Source organism: Lepisma saccharinum, chromosome 6 (assembly GCF_977018435.1).
Source record: "Lepisma saccharinum chromosome 6, izLepSacc3.1, whole genome shotgun sequence".
Lineage (NCBI taxonomy): Eukaryota > Metazoa > Arthropoda > Insecta > Zygentoma > Lepismatidae > Lepisma > Lepisma saccharinum.
The window spans coordinates 29,863,554-29,876,284 of NC_139234.1; the positions used below are offsets into that span (position 1 = coordinate 29,863,554).

Below are 12,731 nucleotides of genomic sequence, written 5' to 3' on the forward strand. Positions count from 1 at the left end.
CTCCTTGTAGTATGTGAATAGTTTTTAGAGCAACAGCACTACTGTTTTTCTGCAATCAGCCTCCTCAGTTTTCCTTGGCTTGGGGTTTGTGGGGATCATAACCCAATACCTTTGGCCTAGTATTCCATAAACAATTACGTCAAAAGCAGGATAATGTGGCAAAAACAGGGCTGTATACTAAAAAAGTATATGTAACCCCCCTCCCCTCCCTTTCAAAATTCCTGGGCATGCCACTGCCTATCTTAAACTGCATGTACTGCTACATTGATAAAAATATGGGGGAAGCTCAGTTTTTGAGCTGAGAATACCAACTGGTCATGGGTACCTAATAAATCAAACCTCTTGCAATGAAATTTCGCAGATTTTGTAGTTTCAATTTATGGTAAGTCAAGTATTAAAACCTTATGTTACTATATTTTCTGAGCCTTTATTTAATCTAAATTTAAAAAAGAAAAAAATCATTATTCTAAGTATGGAATTTAGATTTAACCTTACCTTGCAACGTCAGAAATTAGGTGACATGTTACCTCATTGACCAAAACTAGTTGAATCTAAAAGTTGAGATTTTTACTGTGAGTTAGTTTCATGAAGGGCTTCCTATCTGCCAAATTTCAGAATTTTTATAGGGGACCCATCTGAAATATTTAACCCCGAAAAGTGTCAAAATTCAATGAACGGCCATGTTTGAGCCCATGCTGTAAAAAAGGGTTGCATATTTAAGCACTGATATTTTATTTACGGACACCCTGCAGGTAGGTCTACACATAAAAAAAAATCAAGCCTCAAGACTAAACCCCTTCATTAAAAAAAAATCTGGCTTAAAAATGAAAAAAAATGTTACTCCATTTTCCACCATAATTTTCATACTTAAGATGCAATTTCAAGCAAAACATACTTTAATATCGTAGGAAGTATACTTCATTAGCTACAACATGAATTTCGTTTCAGGTCTCTAGCTTTAATGGTTTGAGATCTTAAGGTTTCTGTATACTGCTACATGAGCAAAAAAGCCATGCACCATGTTGGAAAAATGGCTGCCCCAGGAGAACTAAAGACAATGGATTTAAAAAATGGGTCGATTTGACGTGGATAAAAAAAATGGGTCGATTTGACGTGGATAAAAAAAATGGGTCGATTTGACGTGGATAAAAAAAATGGGTCGATTTGACGTGGATAAAAAAAATGGGTCGATTTGACGTGGATAAAAAAAATGGGTCGATTTGACGGATAAAAAAAATGGGTCGATTTGACGGATAAAAAAAATGGGTCGATTTGACGGATAAAAAAAAATGGGTCGATTTGACGGATAAAAAAATTGGTCGACTTGACGTGGATAAAAGAAATGGGTCGACTTGACATGGAATGACCCTAGTAACAATTATTTTCAAGAAAGATTTTTAAATGGTCAGCAATGTACAACATTTACATTTCCTATACATATGTGTAGCAAGGGTTAAAATTAAAACTCCAGCACTGCATGGATGCAAATAAATTACTTCAACATGAAGAACGTACCTCAGCTTCACGAAGATACATGTAAATTTCTTGTCTGTAATCCTCACAATTGAGGAAATGCTCTGAAGGTTGCCTTTGAGTCCCAATTTCCTGCTCTATGGACGTATCCAGCACCATATCAGATTTTTCAACACTTTCCTCGGAAGTGTCTGCGTCTGGTTCAGGAGAGCTTGAAATAATGATGCACTCCTCTTCTGCTTTGGGAGGGAGATTGGAGATACTTTCAGGCAAATCCTGAATATCTTCATTGGTAACCGAAGCTATGCTGGAGCAAGCTTCCTGAGTTTTTTTAGCAGCATCTGTCGAAGACAACTTGCCAAGAGTGTCCGACAAAACTTTAACCTTCTGTGCTGCACTAGAGAGACATTTATCAGAAGCTGCCACACTTTTCACACAGTTTTCATCTTCAGTTTTGACTTTCTGGCCCTTGACATGAGGCACGGTAGTCTTTTGGTCCTTCTCAGAGGCAATGTCATCTTCAATTTTGGCTTTCTGTCCCTTGAACTGAGGCAAAGTAGTCTTTTGTTCCTTCGTGAAAGCAACGTCATCTCCAACCACAAGTTGCTGCAAAGATAGTTCTTTAAGTGGTAGCCTTTGTTTTGGCTGAAACTGCTGCTGACGCTTTGGTTTGAGGCAGGCATTTTCATCTGGCAAGTTTCTTGATTCCTAAGGTTGAAGAAAAAAATATATTAGTTATAAATTTCAAAGCTTCTATAATTAATTTTTGCTTTCATGACTTCAAACTCCATAGAGGGGCCCAAAGGAAGAAATAAGTTGTTTTTTTTGTTTCGGCTAAAAAACTGTTTTAGGGGGCAAAACCCACCTCAAATGTCAAGATGAGGACAAATTGACGTGGGGATCATCTGACCCCTGTGTCCCCGTCCGATTTCCATGAAATTTGGCAGGTGTATCGAGAGGCCTTATGACCCCTGTTTCTTCCTATGTCATATTTACGTAGTTTCGGGGTCAGATCCCCACTTTAATTTCTCCTCATCTTGACATTTGAGGGGGGGGCTCTATACACCTGCCAAGTTTCATGGAAATCTGAGGGGGAGACTTAGACCTCCCTTGTAAGTATATTAATTAATTACAAATCATGCACACACACTATGTGTGTGTGTGTATTACATATATCTGTATATTAGCAGGTAACAATATGTTATAAACACATTCTTACTTTCCAAAGAAGCACATTTGGGATGGCAAAACTGATCCGAATATGGCCATCCCTAGTGGAGACTTGTGTTATAAAATGCAAGATATTTCTTTTTGCTTCTTACATTAGGTCAGTGGTATTCAAACTGTGCAGCGTGCCTCCCTAGGGAGGCACCAGAGTTTTCCAAGGGCCACAAGAACTTCCAAAATAAACTTTAAAATGTGTTAATAAAAATATATCAACATCATCTGTATTATTGCAAATCAGGATGATCGTCCATCGGCAATGCCATATCCTGTGTGTTTTTTTTTTAACAAACTGCATTGGTGTAGAAGAAAACCATGCCAATGCTGAAAACTTCATTGTTAGTGACTTTGTACAGAAATTGGCATACCTCTCTGATGCTTTCCACAAAATGAATGAACTGAATATCCAGACAAGGGGTCAGACTTCAAAAGGAAATTGCTGCTTTGTAAGAAAAATTATTAAAGATAAAAAGCATTCATGATTGCTTTCGTACATTGAAGAAGTTGTTAGATTGATTGATTGATTGTTTATTTTACTTCACGTTTTGTGCCTCTTGGCTAATTTGCGAAGATGGGGATGAGTGATGAAATTGATGAATGGACATTCACAAACAACCAAGCCCGACCGGGATACGAACCCGGGACCCTTGGCATCGCAGCACGATGTGCTAACCACTCGGCCACAGGGTCAGGCAAGAAGTTGTTAGAAGAAACAGGACTACAATCATATAAAGAGATCTAAACATTGCTGTATGCTTGTTAACCTCCATTATCCAGCTTTTCTCAGTCTGTATTTATCCTTTTTGTATCACGAATGTCGTATCGTTGAATGAATTGACACCAGTTTATAAATATTAAAAAATTGAACACCACCTGCATTAATCTCACAGTAAATAAACAATAATCTTGTGTTGATCTTTCATGGTCACATCACATGCATTTATCTATCATTGAGGGGAGGGGCATGCTGATTTTTGGCAGCTTATGGGAGCCATGACCGCATAAAGTTTGAAAAGCCCTGCATTAGACAGTTAAATTACACTGTTCTACACACATTTTGTTACAGAAATGGAAGTACCCATGCTGAACACAGAAATAACATTAAAAAGTTCAAAGGGCTTTTGTTTTGATGTAATAGAAGGGGGGTGGGGTAACATTCAAGGGACCCAGCTCAACTCTAGTATATGTGCCAACACACAGTGTTTCCAGAGTATTGTTATATTTCGTATATGCAGTATATACAGCAATGTGGCAACACTGGTGGCTGTTTGGCAACTTAGCATCCCAAGAACAGCACTCCATTCCTACATGTCATGTATTCAGGGAAGTATTTCACCACCTTTGGCTGCTAGCGAACTCCACAAGACACCTAACTCTCAGCCTCAGATAGGCTAATCAGGATTGGGCCTAGTTTTAAAATTGAATCCAAATCTTTATTCAGTATATCTCCACTGAGGATCAAACCTGGTACCCATTGATTACAAGACAACAGTGTTACTAAGGTGTAAAAAACTTTTCGAACAAAGTGACAAGAAATATGGATAAAAGACAGCTGTGGAGTCACTTTAATTTTTTTTCGATGTGTATCGATGGTCTCTGTAGATATTTACTGAACTGATAAAAGAATATAGAGTTGGAAGTGGTCTAGGAAAAAACTGCTTTTTTGGAAAAAGAAAAAAACAGGTTTTATTCCATGGCTTTCTTCCTCCCAGTGTTTAAAATCTATGAAAATACATTACTTCATTTTTCTTGATTCACAGCTTTCATTTATCTGTACTGTAAAAAGACACTTATCGAAATTTAAAATGCAACTTTCAACCTGGAACTCTTAGCTAGACATAAGCAGTGGTTGCAAAATTGCCTGATTTTTTGAATGGATGTTCTTTTCCAAGTGTTACCTTCATATTTCACTAGGCCAATTAAATATATCTACATAGTATGCATATACACTCATATTACTCAGGGTAGTTTTGTATATATTTTGTAAATGGAATCTAATAGTATACTAACAATTTTCGATGTTTGAATTTGGCATTTTCACATTAAGTAAAGAAAAAGGAAAATATTGCTACATCTTTTAACGCACTTATTAAATGTACCCTCTTCGATATAGTTCTTTCTTGAACTATACCTAAAATAATCTAAATATGGAGATAAAACAGTCATGGATAAATGAGTACTATTTTCTCCATATTTATATACTACAGAGTCTTTTCCCAATTATGAATAAAAATCTAGTATCAAATCCATTTACATTTGTATTTATCATAAAATATTTGTATTCTGGCTTTCAATGTATCATGTATTGATGGAATAGCTGGTAAACCTGGTCACAGAAAAAGCCTTGTGTAGTGAGACCAGAGCAAGATTTTATATAAGTCTGTGCTCTGCTGAAAAATGATATCCCCTTCTCATCTTTTAAACTTTATACATTAATATGCACCCATGAAATTAAATATTACTAAATAAATCATGGCATATGGTATATGTCTAGGCTTTGACAAATATAAAATCTGATTTCTAAGGAATTCTTGCAGCTTGGTACCAGGCCAAAGCCTGCCAGTTGATAGGCACTGTCCTAGCACACTGTGGCCCTAAAGTGAGGCAGAAACTGAAATAAATGGCAAGAAAAAAATTCGTGAAAAATCTAGCTTTCTCAGCAAAATTTTGATTGTTTTCACTATGCCATTGGGTAGGCTATTACAACTACAGGGTATCCAAAAAAGTCACTCAACCAAGATTTTGACTGTACATAACTTTTGTACAAAAAGCTAGAGAGACTAATCTTACAATGGGCATTAATTTTGTCCATGTGAATATTTAAAAAATTAATAAACTAGAAAATCACAATGTTTTGCACATAAACATATAGTATGGGGAAAAGTTACCTATACCTATCTTTTTGTACTATAAATTTCTATTTTTTTCTTTCATCTGGACACTAATAACAGCCAAATGTCTGGCACACCTGGTACTGCTCTCTGGCACAACCAATGTTGCCAGTAGATCTCATAATTAACAACATACTTTTTATTAGGGCTGAGTTGATACCACTTTGAACAGATACCGATACTCTTACTGATTCCCACAGATACAGATACTTGAAAATTGCAATAATTAAAATTTGTCCAAAATATTGATCACTATTGGTGTGTAAATATTCTTCCCCAATTATATGCATGAATTTACCAATAAATTTGCTTTAGGGGCGTGACGCTGATCACATCACCCCCACTCACGACCCGATTAAGAAATTGGGGGGCGTTACCCCCACATGCCTTCATGGCGTGGTGCTAAGCACAGGGGAGCACTACCTTTTTTTACCAGAATATTTAGATTATATATATAGTTATAAAATACAGTTTTTCGTGCAGAATTTTTGGAAAATAAAAGTTTTAACCTTGTATAATCATCCAAGGTAATTACTAGAGCCCGGATTTGTAAGTGAAATGCATACTCTTTTCCAGACTTCTAATGGTAAGGAGAAAGGTTATACTTCGTATACTATTTCCAGTGTGTCACTTTGACAATTCTGTGTGGAAGCCCATTATCATCCACGTAAAGAAAGTCAGAGCCCACTGCACCCCTAAAAGAACGAACATTACCTTCCAGGATCTCTGTAGAATACTGTGCTCCAGTAACGCATCCTGCGGCAAAGATGTGCAGTGGTGTTTTCCCATTTTTCATTATGCCCCCATAACATGACTCCGGGTCCCCCATACCTGTCACATTCGCAGATGTGCTGTGCATGATGTGTTCCACATTCTCTCCACACAATTTGATGTCCAGAATCACTTGTCACACAGTACCGCGATTCATCGGAGAACATTACAATTACCCATCTATGTTGGTCCCAGTTACGATGCAGCACACACCAGTGTAATCTGACATGACTGTGAGCTGGTTTTAATGGCACACGCTTAACTGGCTTCCGGGCATACAACCCACCACTATTCAGTCATCGTGTAATGGTTTTTGGGGACACACTGACACTGAAACACCGACAAGGTCTTTAGCAATTTGGGCTGTAGTGGCAGATAGATTCCTTTTTGCCAGCTGGACGATGTACCGATCCTGGTGAGCAATTTTACGCCTTCCACGACCTCCACCATGCATACGCAAAGCTGTTCCTCTGGTGCGAGTAGCTTTCTGAAGTCTAGAAATAACACTGATACCCCCATAACACGTGCCACTTCAGTGACACTTCGCCCTGACTCCAGATGACCAACCACTCTGCCCCGTTCGTAATCACTTAAATGTACTCTTCTCGCCGTCCTCCTACATGCTTCTGTTTGACTGTCTCACGTGGGTACCACCCCCTGCCACAGCACTGCAGTCATTTAGTCATTTCCTGATAACGATGCTCCAAGCGCACACGTTCCTTTCTGAATGGGCACAATTATTCCTTGCTGCCCTATACTGGTCTTTTTCTGGCAACAAACTGACACGGAGTTGTGGATATGGGTCAATATGTTTTCCTTAGCAATTGTCGACCAGTGTAGTTGAAAGCTCGAAATAATCCATTGCAACATTAGCTTTCTCTCATTGATGAAGTTTCAGTAACGTTGACTTCAGAAACTCACTGTGTTTCTAAAATTGTGTCCGACAAGCTCAGTCAGGTATTACTGAAAAATTCCAGTTACAAAAAACTCAAATTTATAAAAATATTTCTGGTGAAGAAAAACATTGAAGAGGAATTCACCAAAGAAGAACTGTGGTGTTTTTCACATTCGCCTGTGATGTCATTCTACGTGGAAAGAACATTTTCACTGTACAAATCATTCTTCACTGACAAGACACAGGAGCTTCACAAGAAAATCTCAGGATGACCTTCCTTACATACTGTAACAGCTTTGAATAAGGTATGAGATCTAATAAACAAATGTTTTTTCAGGTTTTCCTGTATTTGTTTATGCTTATTTTTTTTCATTTTTTGTGCTTATTAACTTGCTTATTTTACTGTTTGATTGTGATTATAAATCCGGGCCCTAGTAATCACACTCTGCAAAAATGTTGCATGGCATTTTTGCGGACTCTGGGAAAGATCAATATGTCAGAAAAGTATCTGCTGGTATGATTAGATTAATTCCAACCAATATTTCCCGGTACAGATACATCGGCATCATCTCAGCCCTACTTTTATTGAATATATCCTTATTTTATCAATTTGGTAAATATCCATGCATGCCAAAAATTTTTGCAAACTACTCCACAGCCATTCTTTTATCCATGTTTTTAACTTTGTACAAAAACTTTTTTACCCCTTAGTAACTTTTCCCCCATACTGAATGTTCATGTACAGCAAGATTTTCTAGCTTAATGTTGAAAAAATGTCCACATGAACAAAGTTCCAAGTCTCAGTCGCATGACTTTTTGGACACACTGTAGAAGAAATGGCAAATGTGTCTTTTGGCTGATACACTATGTAAAATTATTTAGCTAATTCTAAAATATGACATTACGAACCACTAAACTAACACTGCAAGTGAAATTGGTTAGCCGTAATTTGTAAAAACCCAAAATTTCAAATTTCTTTCCAAAAAAAGCCAGCTTTTTATCGAAAAAAGCACCCATTAAAAAAAGCAGACTTTCTTGCAACTCTATAAAAGAACAATAATTGTTCACTCTTTACAGATGATTATGGGGTTCATTATGACATTCATAAAGAAGTATACATACTATTTTTTTTTAATTATGAGGTGTACTGGCAACATTCATCAAGTCATAGGGCAGTATCTGGTGTGCCCAACATCTGGCTATGTTATTCAATCAATGTGCAATTGAAAGAAAAGATTTGAAATTTATTGTACAGAAAACTAACCTATCTTTTCGTGCAATAAATTTCAATTTTTTTCTTCTATATATGAACCCTGATTGAAAAACATTGCCAGATGTCCGGCACACATGTTACTGCCTTCTGACATGACCAATGTGGCCAGGACACCTCATTATTAAAAAAAATTTTACGAATATGCCATAATCAACCCCATAAATTGTCTAATGTGTAAAAATGTATCTTATCAGTTGAGTAAATATTCTGAGAGACCATCAATACACATCGAAAATTTTTGCAAGCAACTCCACACCTGTCTTCTGTCCATGTTTGTTCTCACTTCATACATAAACTTTTCTTACACCTTGGTAACACTTCCCCCATACTAAACATTCATTTACAGAAATATTTTCTAGTTTAAACATTTAAAATATATCCACATGGACAAAGTTTATACCCAGTGGAAAATTCATGTCTTATCACTTTTTGTAGAAAAACCATTTACATGAGCAATATGGAGCAAATTTACAATACCAGACCCCTCCCCGATTTTTGTAATATTTCGCATACTCACTAATTGAGGCCTCCTAATCACTAATTTCAAGTTAAAATTTGGGGGGTCACGTGTAAAATTTGCAAAATAAGCTAAATTGAGTGGTCCGTGATCAGAACAGAATGATGCTAACAGTACTGATTTGGGATATACTACTCCAAGTAAACTTACTGTGCTGCAAATTCTGCTTCCTGGGTGGAGAGTGCTGATAAATTACACTTTTGTTGGGATTTTGTTCTTGGCTCAATGTGTATGCATATGATAACAAAAAAGGAAAGTGCACCGTGATACAACAGTGGATGGGATTGTAGTATGCCACCAGTGTGCCACTTCAAATTTCACCATATAACCATGTAGTGCAAAATGCACATTTTCAAGGTTGTGTGCAGTGTGCATATATTTGACTACTTTTAGATATGATCAGTTTTATTTGGTTAGGCATGCTTAGTTACAAGAGTTTATTTCTTTGAGGGTAACAGTTCGTTATATCTGAGACATTTCTTCATTTTTGAAGAACTACTACTTACGGAAAAGAGTTCCTCCAAGCTTTCCAACGTTCGTAGAGGTATTTTCTTTCATCGTGAAATATATTTGACCGAGAAATCATGTATTTTTCAAGAGAAATATCTCACAGACGCACAATCGCCATTGCTTTCACTACGTGAATTGCATGCTGCGGTACATTTGATAATGTAAGCCCCTGTCAGTGTTTCCAACCTCTCTTTTTTCACTATGCTTGCCTAACCTAACCGGAAATGGTTCGTGGGGCTATCCGTCAGCTACCCGTGCATAATGTAAAATTTTCACACGTGACGAACACTATAGTAGGTATTTTCGGTCAAGAAGGTTGGAAACACTGCATAACCACAACGTGAGTCAAAATGTGCCCGCCATATTGTGTGTTACAAAAGTGAAGAAAGGAATCAAAAAAATCACTATGTGAAAAATTGTGTAGGTTTTCATGTAAAAAGCATAATGGCACCTTGAACTATGTTCCGCAATACACAATTGGTAAGTACGAACCATGCAAAACACAAAATATCAGATTTTAATGGGTCTCTGATATAACGAACTGTTACCCTTACATGGGCAATAGCTTTACAACAAATATCTATTTTATTTGTGGGTTGTGTTGCACAAAGCATAAAAATTCGACCTAATTCTCGAGGAATTACATTCGCAAAGCCCCTGTTTGTATAAACTGTAGTAGTCCAACATTCCCAATGAAGTTATTTTCGGAACTAACTGGCATATGCAAAAAATATTAGCAAAACTCTAGAACATGATTAGTGAACCTTGTGTGGGGTTAATTAGGTTAAATATCCTGTGAAATTGAAGAAATAAGTTTTGCGGATACGAAAATTTTGATTCACGTAGTGGAAGGACATAGCCAACAGCTTTCGTGCTTTGGAGAGACATTAATCTTCAAAAATACATGATTTACCGACGAAATAAATTAACCGATGGGAAAAAACACTTCCACGACCTTTCAAAAGTGTACGGAAAATCAGTACGGTAAGTACTTTCTTCTGTAAAATTTAAGAAATAAGTTTTGCGGATACGAAAATTTTACAGTAAATTTATTTTAGAATTGCAGCCCGTGTACATATTTAATGCCCGAAGGATGAATACGTGTAATGAAAACTAGGCTATATAACTATTGTGTCACAACGTGAATATCTCGCACATGCCCTTTCTGTGGAGTCTGCATTAGCATCCCAAAGTAACCAAATTTACTGTAAAGGAAAATTATGCAGAACAAAAGATACTATCTGAACAATAAAATCGTTAATGACCGATAGTGTGCTACAGCTGCAGTTAAAAAAGAGAATTTAAGGTAAGGTAACGAACAGAAGAAAAATTAAAATAACGTGCTTACCTGCTTACTAAGTGGTTTATTTGCGGTTAATCTGATCGGTTGCAATCGTGTGTTTGCATTTACTACTCCAAGTACAGGCCTCTTCGATGCAATTGGCAAATTTTCTTTTCTTGTTTTCCTTGAAGTTTCTATATTCTCTCGATCTTCAAATATAGAAAACGTATTCGAAGCCATGTTTCTATTACTGTCGCTTTTACTAGAGTTTCACAAAACGGTTTAACGGTGCCTGAATTAGCACTTCCCTTGCAGAAAAGTTTTGCCTATTTGCACTTATTAAAGCACCGTTCCTCTAAGCAGTCAAACGGGACATATTTTTTAATGCACCAGGAAGAAAACACACAACACAGCAACTAACTACCTTTCAAATTGGCAAAGCAACAGCAAGGACGTTAAAATCTCCGCTTGTCCATCAGCTCTACAAATGAACCAATGAGAAGCCAGGTCGTTTTGTGACGTCACGTCCTATGAGGAGTTGCATGAAATTTTTACATATATGCATGAAATGTTCTTCAAATTATAGTTCTGTAAAACTAGAGATAAGTATTTATTTTGTTTAGACTATTAGAAACTTTCATTTAGCTGTAATAAGTAAAATAACATTGTCATTCAAGCTACGAGAGTCAGTTGTTCGTGCAAGTGAATGTAGGGGCGGCAGGCAGAGTACGAGAGCGAGTACGTGATAAATGAACTGTTTCACACCTCATTCCCAAAAGAATTCACCTGTTTATATATGTGCTTGTCAGGTCCAACTTTTCTGATAAATCCTTTTTGAACTTATTATTGGGATCTTCTCGCACTTCTGACAGTGACGCAACCACAGGGGGCATTGCCCCCCCTAACATTTGACGGAAGTCAATTAATAATTCTAGTGGGGGCAAACATTGACGGCCAAAGGCACCTGCAAGGGGCACAGAGGAGCAATTTCCCCTTTCAATTTCAATTTTTTCGCAAATTAAAATACATTTCGTAAAATTTTCTTGCTCGCTCCGCTCGCAATTCCTCTTTTCTCAGTCTCGTCAAGTTCATAGCCCTAGCTAGGAGGCGGCAGTGGGAGTTAACCCTGGACTCCGAACGATCTAATAAATGAAAAAAAGTTGTAAAACAGAGAATGCCATAGCGTCCAGTGAAATTATTTGCGCCCAATTAAATCAATATTGTTTTCAGACGCCTCCACCCCCCTTCCATTGACGTTAATGAAATATTGAATAATGAGAGAGTTCATTTCTAAGTAGTGTATTCTGCATGATGTCACTTTTCCTGCTTATAATACCAACTTGACTAACAAAAATTAATTTTGTTTTAGTATATACCTATGTTTGTGTGCGACTTTCGTTCAAGATTCCGGCACCCACCTGGGCATAAAAAAGAACCACCTAGGTGATTTCTCATTCATTTATGTTCTGTAATCGTCGCGATTAACCTACTGTAAGTTTCAACCGGTTTTAGGAACTGGAAAAAAGCGTCAAATGTGGATGGTCTTAAAACATTATGAAAATTCTGAGAACCACAAACCACCATCTGTAGTAGGTACGGGCAAATTATTCTAATACTTAAGAAAATTATTTTCTTCCAACGTCATGCTTACTTTGAAAGAAAATTAGTCTTCGAAACATTTTTATTTTCGTCGTTTATACTATTATTTTCTTATACTTGAACATTTATATTACTACTTTCATCTCAAGAAAGCAATTAATTATGAAATTATAAATGGGAAAACTATTTTAGACCATTTAGGCCACTAGAAACAACGCAACTTATGGCAGTTCCCACGAATAAAAAAATCCTAAAACGAATCACATAAAGATAAACTCGTAATCAATAATTAGGAC

General features: G+C 36.9%; 1 protein-coding gene across 1 annotated transcript in view; it reads right to left on the reverse strand.

Moving 5' to 3' along the window:
• Nucleotides 1-11,315, reverse strand: part of LOC145988653 (G2/mitotic-specific cyclin-A-like) — a 29,514-nt gene extending 18,199 nt beyond the window's left edge. Inside the window, exons 1-2 of the mRNA XM_083123707.1 lie at nt 10,903-11,315; nt 1,516-2,181 (exon numbers count right to left, since the gene is read on the reverse strand). Of these exons, the coding sequence (XP_082979833.1) occupies nt 1,516-2,181; nt 10,903-11,076 (840 nt within the window). The 5' untranslated portion in view covers nt 11,077-11,315. The remainder of the gene's footprint in view (nt 1-1,515; nt 2,182-10,902) is intronic.
• Between the last annotated feature and the right edge of the window lie 1,416 nt (nt 11,316-12,731).